At 38.5% G+C, this 20984-nt stretch overlaps 1 protein-coding gene across 1 annotated transcript in view; it reads right to left on the bottom strand.

Annotated features, from left to right (window-relative positions):
- Positions 1-20984, bottom strand: part of szt2 (SZT2 subunit of KICSTOR complex) — a 461751-nt gene that overhangs the window by 181413 nt on the left and 259354 nt on the right. Inside the window, exons 50-51 of the mRNA XM_049588526.1 lie at positions 18977-19027; positions 9304-9483 (exon numbers count right to left, since the gene is read on the bottom strand). Coding sequence (XP_049444483.1) covers positions 9304-9483; positions 18977-19027 — 231 coding nt within the window. The remainder of the gene's footprint in view (positions 1-9303; positions 9484-18976; positions 19028-20984) is intronic.

Raw genomic sequence — 20984 nt, 5'->3', positions numbered from 1 at the left:
TGGTTTGTTTGAGAGAACATGGTCAGCCTTTCTGAGGTACTTGCCCCCGTCCCTTCGGGACACTGTAATTAAGGGTAGACATGCCCTAGACTGGGTTTTTGGGTGAGGACAGTCTTGAGCTACATGAAGCCATTTTATTTTGGATGGTGGTATATTTTCTTTAGTATTTTGATATCTTTGTAAATGCAGAGCATTTGTTTGTTGTTTATCTTTTGAAAAAAAATCAATAAAATCTATTTTAAAAAAAAATTAAAAATTATAGCTGCTGCGCAGCAATGGTCGGGGCCGGGCAATTTTAGGCATAATTAGGCAATTCTGAGCAACAAGCAGAGTGTAGGAAGATGAAAAAAAGGTGGCATTCTAAGCATAAGAGACTATGCTCTATCTCACTGAACTAATTAGCAAGAGACAACTCTGCAATATATATGTTTAAAACGTATTCTAGCTCATTATAGGAATTCTACAGCTGCAATGATGAGTCAATAAATCAATAAGTCAAACACATAATTAATTCACAACTATTTCATGATGGATTGATTGTTTCAGGCATCAGTGTTGGAGTTACCTTCGCAGATTTGAGGATATTCTCTTCAAATCCTGCTTTATCATGGTTTTGGATCTTTAGTCAGACAAAGTGAGATGTTTGTGTATGCCAGATTGGAATTGGGGAAAGGTAATATGAATTTTACATAATTTTATAGACAAACATTTAATATAGAAAATAACTGGAATGCTAATCAATAATGAAATGATTCATAGCAGAGATAGGCCTATTTGTAAAATTGTAAATGCACCATTATATAGTGGTGGAAAAAAGTTTTCGGACACCCTTAAAATTTTACACAATCTCAAATATTATCATGAAATATTTGTGGAAAAATCTTTTTTGTGTTTCAAAAGGTGTGGCTGCATTAGACAGATACAACAAATACAAATTATATTTTTTTATTTATTGTTTACAAGAAAAACTAACAAAACTAAATTCTTGACAGTTTCAATATGTCAGTTCTCAACATTGTTTGTATCCAAGTCAACAAATAACAGAGAATGTGTTCAAAACTGAACAAAAAATAAATAAACCATCACATCATCAAATTAATATTTAGTAGTGCTGCCACTGGCATGTAGTAGAGCTCTAATCCTGGCTGGCATGTTCCCCACGAGCCTTTCACACTGTTGAGGGGTAATCTTGTCCCATTCTTCTTGAATTACTGCTTTTAATTCTTCTAAATTCTTTGGTTTATGCTTTGAAACAGACCTTTTGATAATCCACCACAGATTTTCAATGGGGCTCATGTCCGGGGATTGAGCTGGTCACTCTAAGACCTGGATACTGTGCTCCTGCAGCCAAGTTCTACTGGCCTTGGATGTATGGCAAGGGGCATTATCTTGTTGAAACATCCAGTTTTTACCTTGACGGAACAGTGCACGTGCAGAAGGGAGCATGTGGGTTTCAAGAATGGTACAATACTTGGTAGAGTTCAATGTGCCATCACAGACAGTGAGATGACCAACACCAGCAGCACTCATGCATCCCCAAACCATGATACTGCCTCCACCATGCTTGACAGTAGCTACTGTACATGCTGGAGATAATGCTTCGCTTGGCCTTCTGGCTAATCTCTGTCTCTCATTGATCAGGGGCTTCTTGATAGCCTTGTAGGACCTTAAGCCATGATCTAAAAGTCGGCCACGTACAGTGCGGGTGAAACACTGGACACCAGTTTGGTTTGACCACTGCTGCTGAAGCTCCTGTGATGTCATTTGGCGGTTTTGCCTGCACATGTGGATCAGGATGCGGTCATTTCTTGCTGAAGAAACCCTTGGACGCCCAGATCTTGGTTTGTCTTCCAAGCTGTTGGTTCGTCTGTATTTCTGCAGAGTGTATCCAACTGCTGAAGGACTGCATCTGCACTTCCTGGCTATCTGGCAGCAGCTGTACCCTTCTTGGCTGAGAATCTTTATCTTCAGGCGTGTTTCCTGCATTAGGTTCCTTGTTTTAGCCATTTTTGTGTCTCAAGAACTTTCAAATGTGCTGGCTTTATGTAGACACAAAGCTTGGCAACAAAAATTGTGTCTTTTAATAAAAAGAACAACCTTCATCACTGGTACCAAAATGACCCAATACTCACAATTTCTTATGTATTTTTATGGAACCAATCAATTTTAAGTTTTTAATGGCTTTTTTAGGATTTATTTAGTATTTTGGCTGTGACTGTACTAAAAGAAATTGCACTTGCAGACCTAAGAGTGATTCTTAATGCAATATTTCACAAATGCAGACCTGCCAACCTTGAAGAAAGGTTATGAGTACCATCTTACCAGACACTCATGTGTGGTCATGAACATATGTGGACATGGCGGCACTTTTTTTTTTTTTTTTTTTTTTAACCATAAAAATCAATATGCACATGTGGCAAACAGAAGAAACGAGTCTACGTTTACATATTCATATCTATAGGCCTAAGCCCCACATACGTCCATAGACGTCCAATATTTGTTTTATGGCGCAGATCAAGGTCAGTTTTATCAGTCTGATGGTAGTATTGATCATCTGCTTAAAAAATACAGTAATATGTCCTGTTGTGACAAAAAGAAAGATTTCAAGTGGGATTTGGGGGGTTCTCCCCCGAGAAAATTTTGACACATCACATGGCGAAATCCTATTTTCATGCAATTTCATACAGAAATAGATAATAGATCATAGACAAGTGCATTACATTAGCATTCCTCATCATGTCCTTGTGTAGTAGGACACCTATTAGAACTACTCTCTTCTTACTGCCTTGTTTTTTTCTTATAGAAATTCAGCAGACTCATCAAACAAAAAGTCTTTTTATCATAAGTGTGTTATAGTTATTCAGGCAGGGCACATGGTTTCATTACACAGTTGAATGTAAATTTGTCTGCAATTTGCTTACCTTGGTACAATTCTCACCAGCAATGTATCGACGACAGCCGACTTTGACACTATTTATTTCAGTGTTTGCCCTACCATTTTATTAGGGGGGCACCCCGCCCCGCCCCCCCCTTGAAGGTCAAGTTAATTTTATTTAATTTTATTTTCTATAAAGTGCCAGATCACAAAGAAGTCACTTAAGGTAACCTTTCCTATAGAACAGGTCTATACCTTGTCCTTTCATAAAACAAACTGAATAGCCTTATGTTATTTATCCTCTTTACAGACCGCGTGTCATTTCTGTCTCTACATGGTCACGCGTTTACAATCCTCCCCTGCTCTCTGCATCGCGCACGGCGGAGTTTGGCCGTCATGCATACACACACGTGCCACACACACACACACACACACACACACACACACACACACACACTAGAGGGCGTAAAAAAATAAATAAAAAAGGACTTGGCGGTGGAGTGAGATTTCTTAAACGGGTGTGAGAAGGTGATACCATCTACCGGACTGAACACACGGTAACTCCGGTCTGAGCTGACGGTGAGGAGCTAATAAGAGCTAACTGCTAACAGACAGAAGCTAACTGCTATGAGACTGTAGTTAACTGTTTACAGACAGAAGCTAACTGCTAAGATAGAAGCTAGCTCTAATAGACACAAGCTAAAGTTAACTGTTTACAGACAGAAGCTAACTACTTACAGACAGAAGCTCTCAAAGCTCTCAATTTTTGCATTTCTTACGTCATTTTACCTGTCAGCGTTGTTTGAACTGATAGAGTCATCACTGAGGACTACCCAGAGGTGTGGGCGAAGAGGGTTTATCTATCTTGACGGTGAAGGCGACAGTGCACTGTCTGTAACTGGATGGAACTGAATCAAGCGCATCTTTCTTAGTCAGCCATGAATGGGAGGGTGTGTGTGTGTGTGTGTGTGTGTGTGGGTGTGCGGGGTGGTGGTGGTGGTGGTGGGGGGGGGGGAGGTATGCAGCAGTCTGATTGGCCGAAATCTTTTCGTGATGTGTTTGGGGCTACATTATCTGCTCAGATTCAACTAAATGCTTCAAAACTCATTGGACGATGCTTCACAGTGCAGATGGACAATGACCTGAAGCATATTGCAAAAGCAACCAAAGACATTTTTAAGGCAAATAAGTGGAATGTTCTGCAATGGCCAAGTCATGTAATCTGACCTGAATCCAATTGAGCATGCGTTTCTCTTGCTGAAGCAAAAACTGAGGGCAAAACACCCAAAACAGAAGCAGGAAGTGCAGACGGCTACAGTAAAGGGCTGGCAGAGCATCACCAGGGAAGAAACCCAACATCTGATGATGCCTATGTGACCAACACTTCAGGCAGTCATTGACTGTAAAGGATTTGCAACCAAGTATTAAAACTGACTGTTTAATTGATGATTATGTTAGTTTGTCCAAATACTTATGAGCCCTTAAGGTCGGGGGACTGTGTGAAGAAATGGTTGTAATTCCTAAATGGTTCATACTACATTTTTGAAAAAAAGCCTTAAATGAAAGCTGAGAGTCTGCACTTTCAGCAGGTATTCATTGTTTCATTTAAAACCCATTGTGGTGATGTACAGAGCCAAAATGACGACAACTGTATCACTGTCCAAATAATTATGGACCTGACTGTATTTATTGTAAAGAAATACTTGATTTAATATTCGATTAATTTGAGACATACAAAAGATTGGAGCTTAGAAATAGTGTATTGAACAATGACCAAGACAATTTATTGAACTGCATTCCATAGACAATCTAACAAATTTCAATTTGTTTTCATACTAGAGTAAATGTATTGATTATCCATATCATGAGGATACAAATATCACTGTGGTGACTTTTTGAAAAACTTCTCATCAAATATAGTCTCAGTGCAGGGCAGAGAAAAAGATGCAGTGCCCTGCAATTTGAAGTCAAGGGTTTTGGGATATTTATACAAAATAGCAGTGGCGGTTCATTCATAAGTGCAATTGGGCGATGCACCACTAAAGGGGGGAGAAAAAAAAAAAATATATCACAGTAATTTCAAAGTTGTATTGTAGCTTAGCCGACATGCGAATGTTAGCCCTGCAATGAGTGCTGACGCTGGTTCAGAGGGTATTTGAAATGCAGGCGATAGACTTCTGGAGTGCTGTCTGTCACTGAGGAGGCTACTAACTGCTGGATGAGGTCAGTAGTGTTACTGTAAATCCTTCCTTGTTTAAATGTCTCATTTTATATTTCTACATGTATTATAAACAAGAGATACTAAAATGCTTTGCAGAAAAAGTGTTCGCGTAGTTAATTATTTTAACCTTAGTAGTCTCTAATCCACATGGCATGATGCCTGAACATAGGACTTTCACATTAGAATGTCCGTTCTGCCTTAGCTGAGGCTTGAACTCACAACTTCTGAGACTGAGGTCCGTCTTCTATCTCAGTGAGCTAATTGGCAAGTGACAGTTCATGTGTGGCTTCACAAATTGACTAAGCCAAGCATCAGGGTGCCAGACAGTAGCCATCCATGCCATGAAAAAGGAAATTTCAAAGTGAAAGTTCCAAAGCTGTAGCACATATGGTTGATTTGTTATGAATATTCAAAGTTTTGGAATTTAGAGGCTTGCTGTAGCGCCACTATCAGGACTATTGTCTTGTGTTTCCAGTTGAGGACATCTGGCATGGAACTGGACCTTTATGAAAAGTTTGGGTAGATTTCTCATCTGGAAATGTTGCATGAGCTGAGGCTTGAACTCACAATCTTCAACACCAAGAACCATCCTCTATCTCACTGAGCTAATTGGCAAACAAAAATGTCACATGTAGCTTCACAAATTGACTAAGCCAGTCACCTGTGTGCAAGACAGCAGCTGTTAGTGTGTAAAGGCAGATTTCAAACGGCTGTCAAAAATTCAGTTATTAAGACAAAAATTCGAAAATACACAAATTGCACCTAGACAGCATGGAGATGATGGTAATTTGTTTTTAACAATGATTTATTGGCTCCATAAGTGAAAAACTGATGTTTAAAAATGCAATTTTTGCATTGACTCCAATTGTTCACATGAGAGCGAAATTCAAAATGCTGTAAAAAAATCAGTTTTTGAGATAAAATTCTGATATTTTTCAAACATCATCTAACATGACTCCAAAATTTTGTCATTTTTTTTAATGAACATTGAAAATGTATTTAGCAAGAATCTGCAAATATATGTTTACAATACCGTTTACAGACAAACATTTTGATGCACTGTAGGCTCAATTTTCGATAAATCAAAAATCTGTGTGGATCGTTTGTGTAGGACAGTCTGAAGATGTTCTGTAGCAAGATGTTCTGTAGATCTGCCCTGTAAAAGTGTGTGTATAGCGCACTGAATGAGTGTTAGGTGTGAAGAGGACCTTACAAGTGAGCACAATGTGTTTTCTTATGACAAGCGGTAATAACATCTTCTCATCAAACACTTATTCAGTGCGCAATACACACACTTTTACAGGGCAGATCTAAATTATATTAGCCTAAATATTTAAGATGATTACTTATGTATGCAATGATTTATTGATATTAAATATATATAGATAATATAGATAAACATACAGTCCAACAATTCCTTTGATCAATGGATATTTTTTTGCTTAACAATTTAATGCAGAACAGCTAGATGGCATGATGCAATTTAATTTCTATCATGATCAAGATCATGCTGAAAGCTGAATTAATAGTAGTGTAAATATATCTATGAAACGTATACAAGTTTACAAGGGTCTTTGTTGACTGCAGCTTGTTAGCTATGGCCTCCAGGCTTATTACACACTGATGTCAATAGGTACTCCATATCATATCAGTTAATCTTAGCTGTGCATAATTTATTAATTTCACAAGCAGATTCAGTATTTGACAACCATATTGTATGGGTTAGAATCAAACCAAGGCAGTATGTATGAAAATTATTTAACGTGTCAATATCACAGGGTTTCCTCCAGAAAAGTTGCTGGACTATTATTTAGTTTTGGGAAATCACAATGTCTACAAAGTATAAGCTCAAACTGAGTGTATCGGCAATCCAACTACAAAAATGCTAGTTGAGGGAATCCGAAGCCATTTTTAACTCATGTTAGTGTGCAAACACGAGGTCCTCCATGGTGCACTTTGAACACTTTATTGACTTACAAAAACGTTACACCTACAAAAAGCCGAGTGTAAAAAAGACTTAAAATGAGCTTGTGCAAAAAGACAAAAATACTATGATTGTAACGAAAACCCATTCACTCGACACACACACAGACACGGTTGAAAAACTGTGTGGCCTCCCCTGATTCTCATTCCATAACACTGAGCGCGTTTACATGCACACTAATAAACCGATCATTATCTGATTTCTGGAGTTACCTGATTATTCAAGTGGTCATGTAAACAGCATAATCCGATAGGCTTTATCAGATAAAAGCCATTATCTGATTATGAGAAATCAGATAAACACACCTAGCTTTTTCTCCAATAGTCAGATTAGTCGGTGCATGTATACCCTTTAATCTGGTTTCTTTCGGGTTTTGCTATTTTATACTCTCACTCCACTACATTTTAGAGGGAATTATTGTACTTTCTACTCCACTACGTTAATCTGACAGCTTTTGTTTCCTTTCAGATAAAGATTTTACATAAAATAATATATTTTTATATTCTCAGTGTTTAAATTGTCACTTTTATTTTATCTTACTTATATGTTATGCACTTTGTGTGACAAGTTTATATACAATACACTCGTATATTGCTCTTTGCAGTACTTTTACTCCGAATCTACCCAAAGTATGTAAAATTGGCTCCACATTAATAAACTACACATTAGAATGCTCTCACATGTATTTATTAATGATAAAAACAAACAGTACTGTAAGAATATAAGCTGTCGGCATGATGAGTGCTTTATTTTGCAAATATATGACTTGCGTACTTTTCAAGGTTTTTCAAGGATATGAGTACCTACTGTAACAGGAAGTTTGAGTTTTATGTCATGTACTTGAGGAGAAATCCAACTGAAGGACTGAATCATGTAAACCAGGTTTTTCTGATTATCAGATTATTGAAGTGCATGTAAACATGTCAAATCGAATTATTACCATTACCTGATTATTCCCAGTTATCTGATTATTGTACGCATGTAACCATGCTCACTGATCAACTGTGACTCCCCTATCTAACCTAAATGTGACTGATCACCACCCACACCCACAGCTGTGCAGGTAACCCGTAGCAACCCTAGTGCCTACTAACACTGAGAGACATGGCACCTGCTACCAGTTTAAATGACTGTCAAATCAGCAGACGTTTTAACTCCGTATCCTCAATGAACAGTCCATGAAAAAAATATTTTTTCCAGCAGATATCTTAGTTACAACATGATTGAGCTAGCAAAGCAGTTTTGTGTTTCTATGTGTGGTATTTATTCAGTTTTGGGAAATTACGATGTTTAGAAAGCACAGTCTCAGGGAGCGCCATGATCTGTGATGCATCCATATATCAAATGTGCACACCGCCCCCTACCGTATTAGATGGGTAGCACGGTCAGCTGAAGAAGAGCGGTTACTGACATCACTCTCCTGCGCCGCTCAGATTGCCAAATCATTTTCGAATTATGGGCACTATTTTGCAGGGCAGACCACGAAAATGAAATAGCAATGTCTTCTTTGTTTTCTTTTTGATTATGGCATAAAATGTGCAGTCTTGAAGAAGAAAATGCAAATGCAAATAGGTTGATCGATTATTAATTTTATTTATGAGTGAAATAATGCAGCCACATTCTTAAAATGAAAAAGCATTTCTGTAAATGCATTTGAATTTTCACATTTTACTTTTCAAATTGAATTTTAGTATCTATTTGCCGGGGCATATTTTGAAAATTAAATCTCAAATGACTTTTTCTTTTTCATTTTAATTAAGTAAAAGAATGAGCAGTCTTGAAGAAGAAAATTAAAATGCAAATAGGATGACTGATGATTAATTTTATTTATGAGTCAAATAATGCAGCCACATTCTTAAAATGAAAAAGCATTTCTGCAAATACATTTTAATTTAAATATTAGTCATGATTCGCTTCTATATTTTATCAGTAGGGATGGTAATTGCATACATGTGTGAGAGAGTATGAGCTTTCATTTTTGCTTTACCTTGTGTTTTCTGACATTCAAGCACACTACTGCCTCAAGGCCCCATTAATTCATGACCCTCATGTCATCAGTGAACTGAGCATATACATGTTGACCAACTTGGCCAGTGTGTGAAACTTTCAACTTTAGAATTAGGAACTAAAATGAGGTCAGTGTTTCTCCCAAGGCGCAGCATCAATCATATCACAATACATGCCAAATTAAGTTTAGCTACAACTGCTCAGTGTTGGGTTTACCTGTACCTGAGCTGTTGTTGATGAAGTCCACTTTATCCACAGCAGTCAGCTCATCAAAATGGTCTGGATGAAGGAGGGTGGTGCAGTTCTCCGATTTCTGTGGTGCAGCACAGTCCTGAGCTGGAACCTGAAGGGGATGACCATGGCCGTCTACAAATGAGAGGGTGATGCAGGCGATACCTGAAATAGCAAGGGAATATGTTCAAACGGCCTACAAACTAGTACAGAGCCTTAAAACTGAATTTTACTCAGCTGCATTAGGTTTTCAATGCATACTACCTGCAGAGTCACATATGATCTGCTTTTGTTCACTATTATCCAAAGAGCTATGACAGTTCAGAAGTTTTCATTTAGCCTTCTGGTTATTAGGCAAATTTACAATTGTATGACTGGAAAATGTCATATTTGATTTTAATTGCCATGGTATTTAAACTGAGCAGAGTAAAACAGTAAAATGGGGATACTTACTGTTTTTCTCACACAATTCTGAAAGCTTGAAGCTTATGTATCATTAACAAACCTAACTGCTGAACTCACAATTTGTTTTCACTTAAATGGTAATTCTAATTCACATTTTTGCAAAACTCTGAGCACAAACTGCATCATTTAGCACACTGTGTTCACCTGGAAAACACTGGCCTTCAAAATCCCACACCCTAATCACCAACTGCTCTCACTCACGTCTTACCTGTAAAAACTCAACTGGCAAAAACAGTCCAATCGTGTCAGGCATAACACAGGCCTCAGGTGACCTTTGGTAAACCAAAGCAGCATGGGGAACAGAGAGGATGGCCTATGAAAAATGTTTCTTTTCATAACATTTGTGTATTCTCAGATCTCTGATCATGTTTACTCATCACTGCATTCTTTATGATTTGGTGGGTTGGACATCATTGACCACTCACAGACAACAGCACTGGTATATTTTATCTACAAAGCAAAACTGGGCACCCTTCTGTGTGTCAGCTCTGGTAGTTACCAGCTACGCTGCTTCAAGTAGTTGGTTTTAATGTATCCTGGGTTTTAACAGATCTGAGGAAAACTATTTTTCTACTTTGCACCACGGGCATAGAGCAATCTTCAGAAAGATCTAAAATTAGAAACTAGGGCCGTAACGGTACACGTATTTGTGTCGAACCGTTCGGTACGCAACTTTTGGTTCGGCACGACCCTGTACCAAATTATTGGGCGCAGGATATTATTTTTATTTTATTTTGTTTTGTTTTAATTTCGTTTTTGCGAGCCGAACCATTTAAAATATCTAGTTCCCCGATGGACATAATTGAGTGACGGACTGAGTCCCATAAATCTCCGCTTTCACTTTGTGCAGCGCATTCTCGCATTTTGACAACATGGCAAGTGAGCCTGACGAACCTGAAGACCCACCTGCAAACCTTAAGTCCTCCGTTTGGGAACACTTTGGTTTCAGGGTAAAATACGAAAATGGAAATAAACAAATGGACAAGACAAAAGCAGTGTGCCGACACTGCAGAACAGCGGTCGGGTATGTACTTGGAAACACGTCTAACATGCTAACGCATCTAAAGAGACACCACCCGAGTTTGAACGTTAACCGGCACAACTAGAAAAAGCAATCTAGTGCAAACGTCGTCGTTTAAAAAGAAAGAGCGTTTCCCTGACCATTGCGCTAAAGAAATAACCAACGCTATTGGAGTTGAGTAAAACTGTTTAAGCTGCACTTTAGATATAAGCATGTTTTGTTTACTGCACTTTAACAAAGTGGGAAAGCTAAGCAAGTTCCTAGTAAAACTGAATCTGAGTAGGCTTTAAAGCTGACCAGCTGCACTATACTTTTTATTTTAATTGAGTAAAACTGTTAAAGCAGAAATGTATATTTATATTTGTCATTCAAAAAATGTGTTAAAAAAAAGCAGGATTTTATTTTCACTTTTATATTTCTATTTTCATTCAAACAATGTGAAAAAGCAGGACTTTATATATATATTTGTTTCATTCAAAAATTGTGTAAAAAGAGTTAACTGCTGTGGTGGTATGTTTTAATAAGGTTACCAATAAGTAAAAGATATTTAATAGTTGTTTATTTTTTTCATTACTGTACCAAAAAAAAAAAAAAAAAAAAAGAACCGTGACTTGTGTACTGAGGTACGTACCGAAAAGAGATTTTTGTGTACTGTTACACCCCTATTAGAAACACTTAAATCCATTGAAAATTTTGAGGGCATCATAAAGAATGTGGTGATGCTATATTTGAATAGTTTTTTGTTATATTGTGGATTTTTGTAATGTATGTTGTATTTTTTGCATTTTAATACGTTTTGATTGGCTGATACCTTGGCCAGCTTTCTCTTGTAAAAGAGATTGTAAATCTCATTGGGACTTCCTGGTTAAATAAAGGTAAAGTAAAATAAAATAAAAAGGTTGCACTATCATCTATAAGTTCACAGTATGATTCTGTGAAGCTCGGTTGTGAGTTTGGCCCAACTGGAAGCTAACAGGTTAGTCAAATGTGAACTGTATCCTCAGCTGATACAATGATTGTGTCAATGCAGTATTTATCTAATATATTCACCATGTTGTATTGCAATATGGCAACAGTCTTTACAGTGTCCAATTGCAACCGTGGCTGGTAGATTCCAAAAACTACCAGCCACTCAATTTATTTATTATTTTTTTGGCTGGTGAGTAAAGCAAATCTGGCAGTCAAATTTTTTACCAGCAAATGGCTGACGGGTGGTGCTAGTTTCCAACCCCATATGCTGTATGGACCAAAAAACTGCAACCTATTTTGGGACAAAAGAACCCTAAACTTTAAAAAAGGAGAAAAGGAAACAGTTTTTTACACAGTTTAATACATTTGAATATATAGCATGGCCTCATGAGGCCAAAACATTCCAAAACGTTTCTCATCAAATGTCAACAGTGGACGTGCTTCACCAGGACCCAAGGGCTAGTTGGCCTATAAACCACTCCTGCGAGACAGTAGTGCTGGATGTGTTGGCTTTGACATGGTACTGGCTATTATGCACACAGTGAGTAAGCAGCATCATGCATGGAGCCAGCTGGATGTCCTGTCCTCACAGGCAGCAGAGACAGGAGACACGAAAGCATTTCAGAAACCACGCTTGCCATTTCAAAACAAACATGCCACAAAGAAAACACAGCAATTTCTGATACTAGCATGATTTTCGTAGTATACTGTCTATTTCACCAAAATGAGAGTTACTATAAACACTAAAAAAACAATAAAATGAGCATGGCAGACGAAAAGCAATTAATGTGTGACTCAAGATCGGCATCGTCTCGCAATGACACAGGTTGACTTCAAGGTTACTCTGGCTTATTATATGAAAACACTATATGAAAACAGAGTGAAACTGTCATAATAGGTTATTTAAAAAAAGGCTTGGGCAAAATAAAACAAAAAACGTAGAAAGAATTAAAACCACAAGCAGCTATGAATGAGCCCCCGTACCTTTGCACACATTGGGGGGTACTTGAGGTTCGCCATTCGATGCAGCTCATGTCTTCTGTGAAAGTCACACACTGAGTGACGGAATGAGATGGCATTTACTGTGTGTGGTGGCACTGTAAATGACAAGTTGCAAACTTTTTACCACTTCCTGTGTCCACTTTGTGGTGCTAGAGAACACAGCTATATACTTCATGTCACTGTATATGAATTGTGGACCACACCATGTACAGTAAAGTTTTATGCAAATCAAACAGTGGCGACCGCTGGTCTTTCAAACAGGGGAAGCTCACTTTAAGTTTACATCATAATTGTCATATTGTAGCGAGGCAGTAACTTATAAAAGGAACATTTACTTGAAGTCGTTTTTCAACCACACTCATGCCATAGAACCACAGCAAAACACACCTCAAACATTTTCAAATGGGTTTAAACACCTGAACTGTGTCTACACCACCAGAACTGCTTTTCTCTCAAAAGAAGTTTCCCTGAAAGGAGCAGCACCTTAACAATGGCCCAGGTAACGAACAGTGCTGTATATAGCAACATTCTCTGAACATTCTCAAATATTACTGAAACACACATTTATTTAAATCTGAATTCTGCCCTCCGCTCCTTTTGCAGAACATGGTCTGTGACCCTGTCATACCAACTGCACGCACACAACACAACTACAGCTTTGTGATTCAACGAACAAATGAACCAACTAACGACACTAAACAGGGTACAAACTCAATAACGCGACATTTATGTCTTTATTTACAGTGTGTGTTGAGTGTGTACTGTACAAACGGTGAAAATGAGCTATATGGCTTATGGAAATAAGGAACTCCGGACGGCACTCTGTCAGAAGACTCCACTCACAAATATCCGCATGGGACTGAGCTTGAAATGCTTAGCACTGTCAATCACAAAGGGGTTCAGTCTTTTAGACAATTCCTCCAATCATCATGCATACACAGAGCGTCCTCTCCTGCCTACCACTCCATTAGGTCCCAGGGAAGCTGAGCCTCCCTGGAAGTGATGGTTTTTGTCGCATTTATCCAATGACCGTCTCGCTTTGCTGCATGAAAAAAACCTGCTCAGCGCCGTCTCATAGGAATGCTTGGAGGCTCCGCATCCACTGTGCTGACATGAGATTGTATGACAGGGAGGTCGCATTTGAAAACTGGTGATAAACTGCTGATGTTTGAACATCATAGTCATGATGTTAAATGCTTCCTAGCGCACTATAATGCAATGTAAATTATTATTTTAATGTAAATTCAATAGTGTATATTTGACCATTTCTTCTATGAAATTTTAGAGGAAGTTCAGCCTCCCTTGTTGTCTCAGAGCAATCGCCCCTGAAATCAAATGCTATTGTCAAACAAGGCTTACATCCTGTTTCCAGTGGGTGGCGCAGAGACTGTGAAACCTAATTGGCATGTTGATGTCTTCAGGCCTGGACATTAAAGTTGGGGTAGACTGAAAAATATTCACCAAAGTTAAAACTACTGCCTGTTTCATGGCAAATAATGCGTCCCCATGGAAATGGTGTTCAATGAAGACTCACAATCTTACCAAAGACCAACATTAAGGTTTAAAGGCTTTAATCACCTAATTTGAGATGAATTTGGTCAACCCGACAGGAGATGTACAACACAGTACTAAAACAGTCATTTCCTGTTGCCAGTAGGTGTAATTATAACTATCAAACTTATCAAACGTGACGTTTGGGGCAGATTTGACCATCTACAGGAGAGTTACAAAGCACTTCCCGTTTCTTGGTGAAACATGGAAATTTGATGCCTTGCCACAGTTTTTTTACGGCTTTTTATTAAAGCTATAGTGCTTAACTTCTACAGGTCTGTAAGTGTCCGTTTCACCCAAGCCACTACTAGAGGAGATGACACAGTGCTGATTAAGCCGATCGGCTCCTCTAACATCTCGCGATATTTTTCAATATATATCATTTTTAGTATGCGTGTGGACCGGCGACATTCCCGCGCTGGCACACAGGAAATGCTTCCTCACAATAAGAAGGGAGGAAAAAGAAGAGCGGAGAGTGTCATAGCAAGAGGTAGAGCACAGGTAGAAAGAGAAAGCAACATGGCGGAGAAGCGGCCGAGACACGGTTCAGAAGTGGATCCTACCACAAAGGTAAGTGTTACTCTGTGTATGGTGTGTGGTGACTGGCAAGTGTTACTCTGTGTACACGGTGTGTGGCGAGTGTTACTCTGTGTACATGAAGTGCCGCCGGCTTATTAGTTGTAATAATGCATTATCCACTGGGAGGTGACAGAAGTTACGCACTATAGCTTTAACCTGATGGTACAGATAAAATTTGAAGTTAATTGGATTAAATTTGGAATTAAACCATGGAATGGAAGCTGTGATGCCCAGGGTTAAGATGTATTAATCTGATGTCTCCTGTATAAAAAGCAGAATAGAAAGTTATAACTAGGGATGTCACAATACCAAAAATTTGGTAGTCGGTCCCAATACCAGTAAAATTACACGATTCCCGATACCAAAGTTGATACCACCATTAAAAAATAAATAAATAAATTAAAAAATCCTAAGATCCCATGTACTTAAACAAGAAATACTTAATTAAAATATCTGCATATAAAATAACATTTATATCAACAGATTGATATTACTTTTATACAGGGGTGAAAGTAGTTTTAAATTCTTGCCGGTACTATTACCAAAACCTTAATTGCTTCATATTGTTCACCTCTCCTCGCTTCATGCATTTTTTTCTTTTTCTCTTTTCCTCTTCACCTATTTTTCGTTGTGAAAAACATTGATCAACATCCGCAATAAACTCAATGAACTATTAAAATATTTACTATTTAAATCACGCTGACAGCGTTTGAGGCAACCACAAGAATGTGTGGAATTTTGTTAGTTTTATGTATTGTTTGTCCTGTCCCGGTGCAAACAGCGTTTTTTGACGTCCGTAGTCCAGTTGTGGAAAAATCAAACGTCCCAGTAGTGTTGTTTTTGGCGGCCTGTTTTAATTTTAGTTTTAGTCTAGTCTTTGTGTCAAACTGTCATTTTAGTTTTTATTAGTTTTAGTCACGTTCATACTCTTTTTTGTCTAGTCAAGTTTCAGTCAACTAGAAGTCTGAGCATTTTAGTCTTATTTTAGTCAGAATAATCCATTACTATTTTTGTCTCGTTTTAGTCGACGAAAACTGATGACATTTTAGTCTAGTTTTAGTCAATGAAAATTGTATTTTAGTCTCTTTTTAATAATGCAATTCTATTTTACCCAGTCAATATAGTATAAGTACCTAGTATAGTATAACCAAACCAAAATTTTCTTTTCTAAATTAGCTCCCAGTTAGAGCTAAATATATATTTATTTATACAACAGTTAGTTCTGACTGAGTAATTTGATTGGACGAGAGGCATTCCGTGAGCGCTGATATAGAGTATAACATCACTGGGACTTGTAACAGTAAAATCACTCTGCTCACAGGAGTTATAAATATAAACACAGCTGTTAATTAACCAACTGTCACACTCGCTACATTGACACAAACTGACACTAGCGTTACTAAGAAGATGGATATTTTCCCCAAAATTACATTTGAATTAAATTATGAGAGGTCGTCAGGAGAGGACGAGGAAAAGGAAAGCTGTGCCAACATCCAGGTTTGCCAACGTTTCATCAGCCAAACTGGACGAAGTTACACAGTTGCAGATCAATGTAAATACAAAGTAGCTTGTGAGTTCCTGGTGTGTGCGCCGTGTTGCCTGGAAACAGACTAGGGGAACTGTTTTTTTTTTTTTTTTTTTGCGGAGCTACATAACATACTTAAATAATTTATTTCATCACCTTTTGTTAACATTTCCTTACTCAGCATTGCTGTTTAAGCTGTTGTTGAACTGTTGTATAAAAGTAATATCACATGAGAGCAAGTGATGTTGTACTGTATATCGTCACAGCTGTAATCCGTCTGCGCAGTGCGACGCACAGCCTAGGAAACAAAAATACTGCAAAATAATAATAACGCGACTAAACATTATAACGTTATTTCGTCTCGTCTCGTTTTGGTCAGTGAAAATGAAGAGGCATTTTAGCAGAGGTTTTATTTTGTAAACCACATTTAATCTCGTTTTTATTCGTCAACAATATTGCATTATATATTTAATTATAGTTATCGTCATATGACCACCATTTATATTGCGTCTCGTCTTCGTCACGTGATAAAGGTTCGTTGACGACGATACTTAGTCATACTTTTCGTTGACGAAAGCAACACTATGTCCCAGTACAATATATCAAACGCACCCCAACCGCTGTGTTTCGGAAGTCACGTACTGCTGAGAGTGAATCCCTGACTGTTAGCTCACACACAGCTTGTTCAAGTTGTTCTCTGTGTTGTTGAAATTAAACAAAATGACATGGAACATATCTGTTTATTATGCTACTGATTTTAATTGGGATATTTTTTGATGAACTGAATGGCATTTAACGGAGTGTTGCACGTCTCAAAGGCTGGGCTCAGAGGAGACCACCTGACTCTCTCCCAGTGGAGGGGCTGGGGGAGAGAGAGATATGTCTGGACAAGGCTCCATCCAGCATGGACCAAAACACAGCACGGGCGGTTCAGAAGCAATTCGGAACAAGTTAAAAGCAATTAATAAACGGACGAAGTGGTGTTTAAAAGTGCATATATTGCTAGCAGATCTATTTTCTGGCCTAAAGTGCGGCCGTGACTGGTTCTGAATTTGGCCTTTAGCAGGTAGCTGCTCTCCTCTTCCTGGTACTGCGGACCACCACTGAATCTTTTAGTGGTACGCAGTACCGGACCGTACCTTTCGCGTGTAGGTATGCCATGTGTGGTTCTACTTCCTCGTCACCCCCTCGCTCTGAATGTAGGCATGGACTGTAACACTATATGGCATATACTGCCCCCATCAGTTCCGGAATAGCCATAGCACCGATTCTTACGCTGGTATCAGTTCTTACACACATACACATACATACAATCAACATGAGGCTACAAACAGAGTTTAAATGACGTTTTTCCAAACAACTTTTTATGTCGAGGCTTCAGGACACTTGGATAACTAAGGACAAGCAGTATGGAGATATTCGGTGGTTTCAATTATGTGTTTTTTGGAAGTTTTAATCTGGGGCGCCCAGTCTGCATTAGGTGGAGTTGTGCTACTCTCAAACTTCACCTGAGCCTCCTTCGGCATACGGGTGAGTAGATAATGGCTGAATTTTCATTTTTGGGTGCACTATCCCTTTAAGTAGCTGTTGAGTGAAAACAGAAAAATGTCTAAAAGCTGCTCTGTGATGGGATAAACTACCAACAGGTTCAAGAACCAGAACTACATTTTTAAAGGCTGCCGAACCAAAAAACCTGAGGCTTTAAGAAGAGGGAAAAAGATACAAGACGTGAGGAATCAGCAGGGAATGGGAAACTGTAGGATCCTAACACTCATAAATAAGTTAGAGTTGTTAATTTGGTCAGACAAACTGCCAAGGGTGAAGTTTACTAGGCTTTGTTATGCCTGGTTCTGATCTTCGATAAGCTGAATGATGACTTTACCTGCTTAGTCCATCAAACAGTATTAGATATCAAAGTATTTCAGTGGGATCATTTCTCAGAGATAAGAAAGGTAAAGAGAGGACACAGAGAAGCGACAATATTGAGTTTGTCAGTATAGCCTTTCCTCTCTGGTAAACACAGGGTGCTATAATAATCCTCTGACATACTGAAATCTGATGTTTTCAGCTGGCTACAGGCATCCTGTTAGTGTGTCAGCCATTGGTTGCATATTGTGGCACGGACTGTTTTCCCCTGCAGTAAACGTGGTTTTCAGAGCGTGACATGTTGAGCTCTGTCTCTATGCAGTATGTGTTCTACTGCCTTCAGATGGCTGTAGGGATTTAATGAAATGAAAGAGAAGCTGTACTAAAAGTGTTTTGAGTAAGCTTAACACCAGTGAAAAACTGGCTCAAACTCAAGAAACATCGCACCATGCACTTCAGAGGTCCACGCCACAACTCAAAGATACAATTTAAGAAAAAAACAAAAAAAACAAAAAAAACATACAGTATATGTATTGCAAAGTCTTAATTAAAGGAGGTACAGCACTGCAAAGTAAAAAAAAGGCCAAGAGCAGAGCACATGGGGCCAGCAGCAGCATGGGCTTCAGTCAGCACGGTGTGTGTGAAAGGTCAAGAAGACAGAGGAAGACATGTGGCAGTACCTTTAAACTGAGAAGGTGGGAAGAGTTGCTGAACCAGCTCCGACATGGTACCTGGGTCAACATTAGAGATGCCCAGAGAAGAGCATTAGGGATATACCAGTAGCATTCATTTATTCACTTTTAATCCAATTTAACATCATTAAACTCCAGCAGTTGTAGTTGACAGGTGACGTTGCCTCATAGCAAGAGGGCCACACCATCAAATCCTCACAGGACCTTTGTGTGTAGAGTCTGCATGTATTTTTGTGAGAATCCCTCAGTGTGCTGTGGTTTTCTTCCACTTCTGCAGACTGCCCATAGGTGGATGTTTTGGCCCTCTGATACCCTGATGACTTTTTCACAGTGTTTTACTCCCTTTCAACCCAAAGAATGGAAAAGCCAAGTAAGGAAAGTGGATGGATAAACTTGAGGCATTTTCATGAACCGAGTACCAATACCATTACATTCAGGGATGCACAATATTGGATGTTTTGCAGGTATTCGAAATGCCGATTATACGTGCCATACCGATTTAAATATATTCACATTTTCCCCACTTAATTTTAGTGATCATCAAGTCTTTTCTGTAGTGGAATTAACATCATGTTATACACGCATACTTTAATCATGATGGCGCACCAGCAGATGGAGACAAGAAACAGAACGCTTTTTATTGCATGTGATATTCACTCATCGTGCAAAATAAGGAAAAGCCTGTTATCCAATTCTGATAGGTAATTTTAAAAACATCACCAGCCGATACGGATGACGGGCTGATTTTGTGCATCCTAATTACATTCATTAGTTTTATGAACAAAATCTGAGACTTTTATTCTGAAATTACTAAGAAATAAAGACAATAACATGCAGTCTGTTAATCTCCTCTCAAGAGTGGAAAAAAGCAAACTCCTCTCACTTGTTGCACGTGATTCTAGTGGTAGACTTTAAGTCAGCATATGTAATGTAATGAAATAAGATTTTAAAAAATTTCCAAGTGATTCCCACTGCATGTCTGTGTTAGTAGAAAAAATAGTCAATTCTGATAAAAACTGGTGCAGTTTGTGTGTTTTGCAATCAGTCCATTCTTCTCAATAGATTCAGTCTGCAGTTATGACGCTAACAGTGGGGATACCAAAGTCACATATTTCAAATTCTGCATGTGGTAGTTTGAAAAGATATGTTCACAGTTGCTGTTTGTCTGCAACCATTATTTTTACCCTGTCCATTTAAGCAGTGAAATGACCACATCATCAAAGATATGGAGCACAATCCACAGTCACTGTTTTACACAGTCACTGAAGTGCATCTTTCAAAGCTAACATGTTCCAACTACAAGCCTAGTAAAGACTAGCAGAAAGTTTTCCTCTGACACAGCACAGCAAGGAAACACAATCTGAATCTGGGAAAACACAAAAAGGAATCTTGTACTGAACACCACCATTGCAAGATACTCTCTTCATTTCGTCATCTCAGACTGCTGAAGCCTCCGATTAACCTCATCTAAAATTTTGAATACATTTTTGCATGGAATGAAGAGCTGTGCGACAGAGCAGTGACTTCACAGCCAGCATGAGCCAACGGAATGGTTACAGCAACCAATTGGTATTTCAGTGTTCACTAATGTGACAGTTAAAATTTCATTTTAAACTGCATTTACATAATGGAGCAATGTCTCTGTTCTCTATGTTCTGCAACTGGTTGGACAGCCATTGACTAACAGCCTGAGATACAACACAATAAGAGCCATGGACCTGAGCAACAATCCACATCTGCAACATTGGCTACAAGCATAGGCCTGCCCTCTGTGTCACACTGACTTGCTGAACTAGCAAACAGACATCCACCAAGTAAAAGAGTGATGCTAGCATTAGTTTGCATCACTTATAAGGTAGTTTACTAAAGCAAATTGAATAGCTAACAACTGAACTCCAAAGGTCAACATCAGTCGACTTCAGTGCTTAATGATGTGGTTGTTTTCAACAATACTAGTAACAAAACACTGTCCATCTTAAGCTTGTCATACAGTGCG

The sequence above is a fragment of the Epinephelus fuscoguttatus genome, linkage group LG10 (assembly GCF_011397635.1).
Source record: "Epinephelus fuscoguttatus linkage group LG10, E.fuscoguttatus.final_Chr_v1".
Classification (NCBI taxonomy): Eukaryota; Metazoa; Chordata; class Actinopteri; order Perciformes; family Serranidae; genus Epinephelus; species Epinephelus fuscoguttatus.
This window is presented reverse-complemented; position numbering and strand designations above follow the sequence as displayed.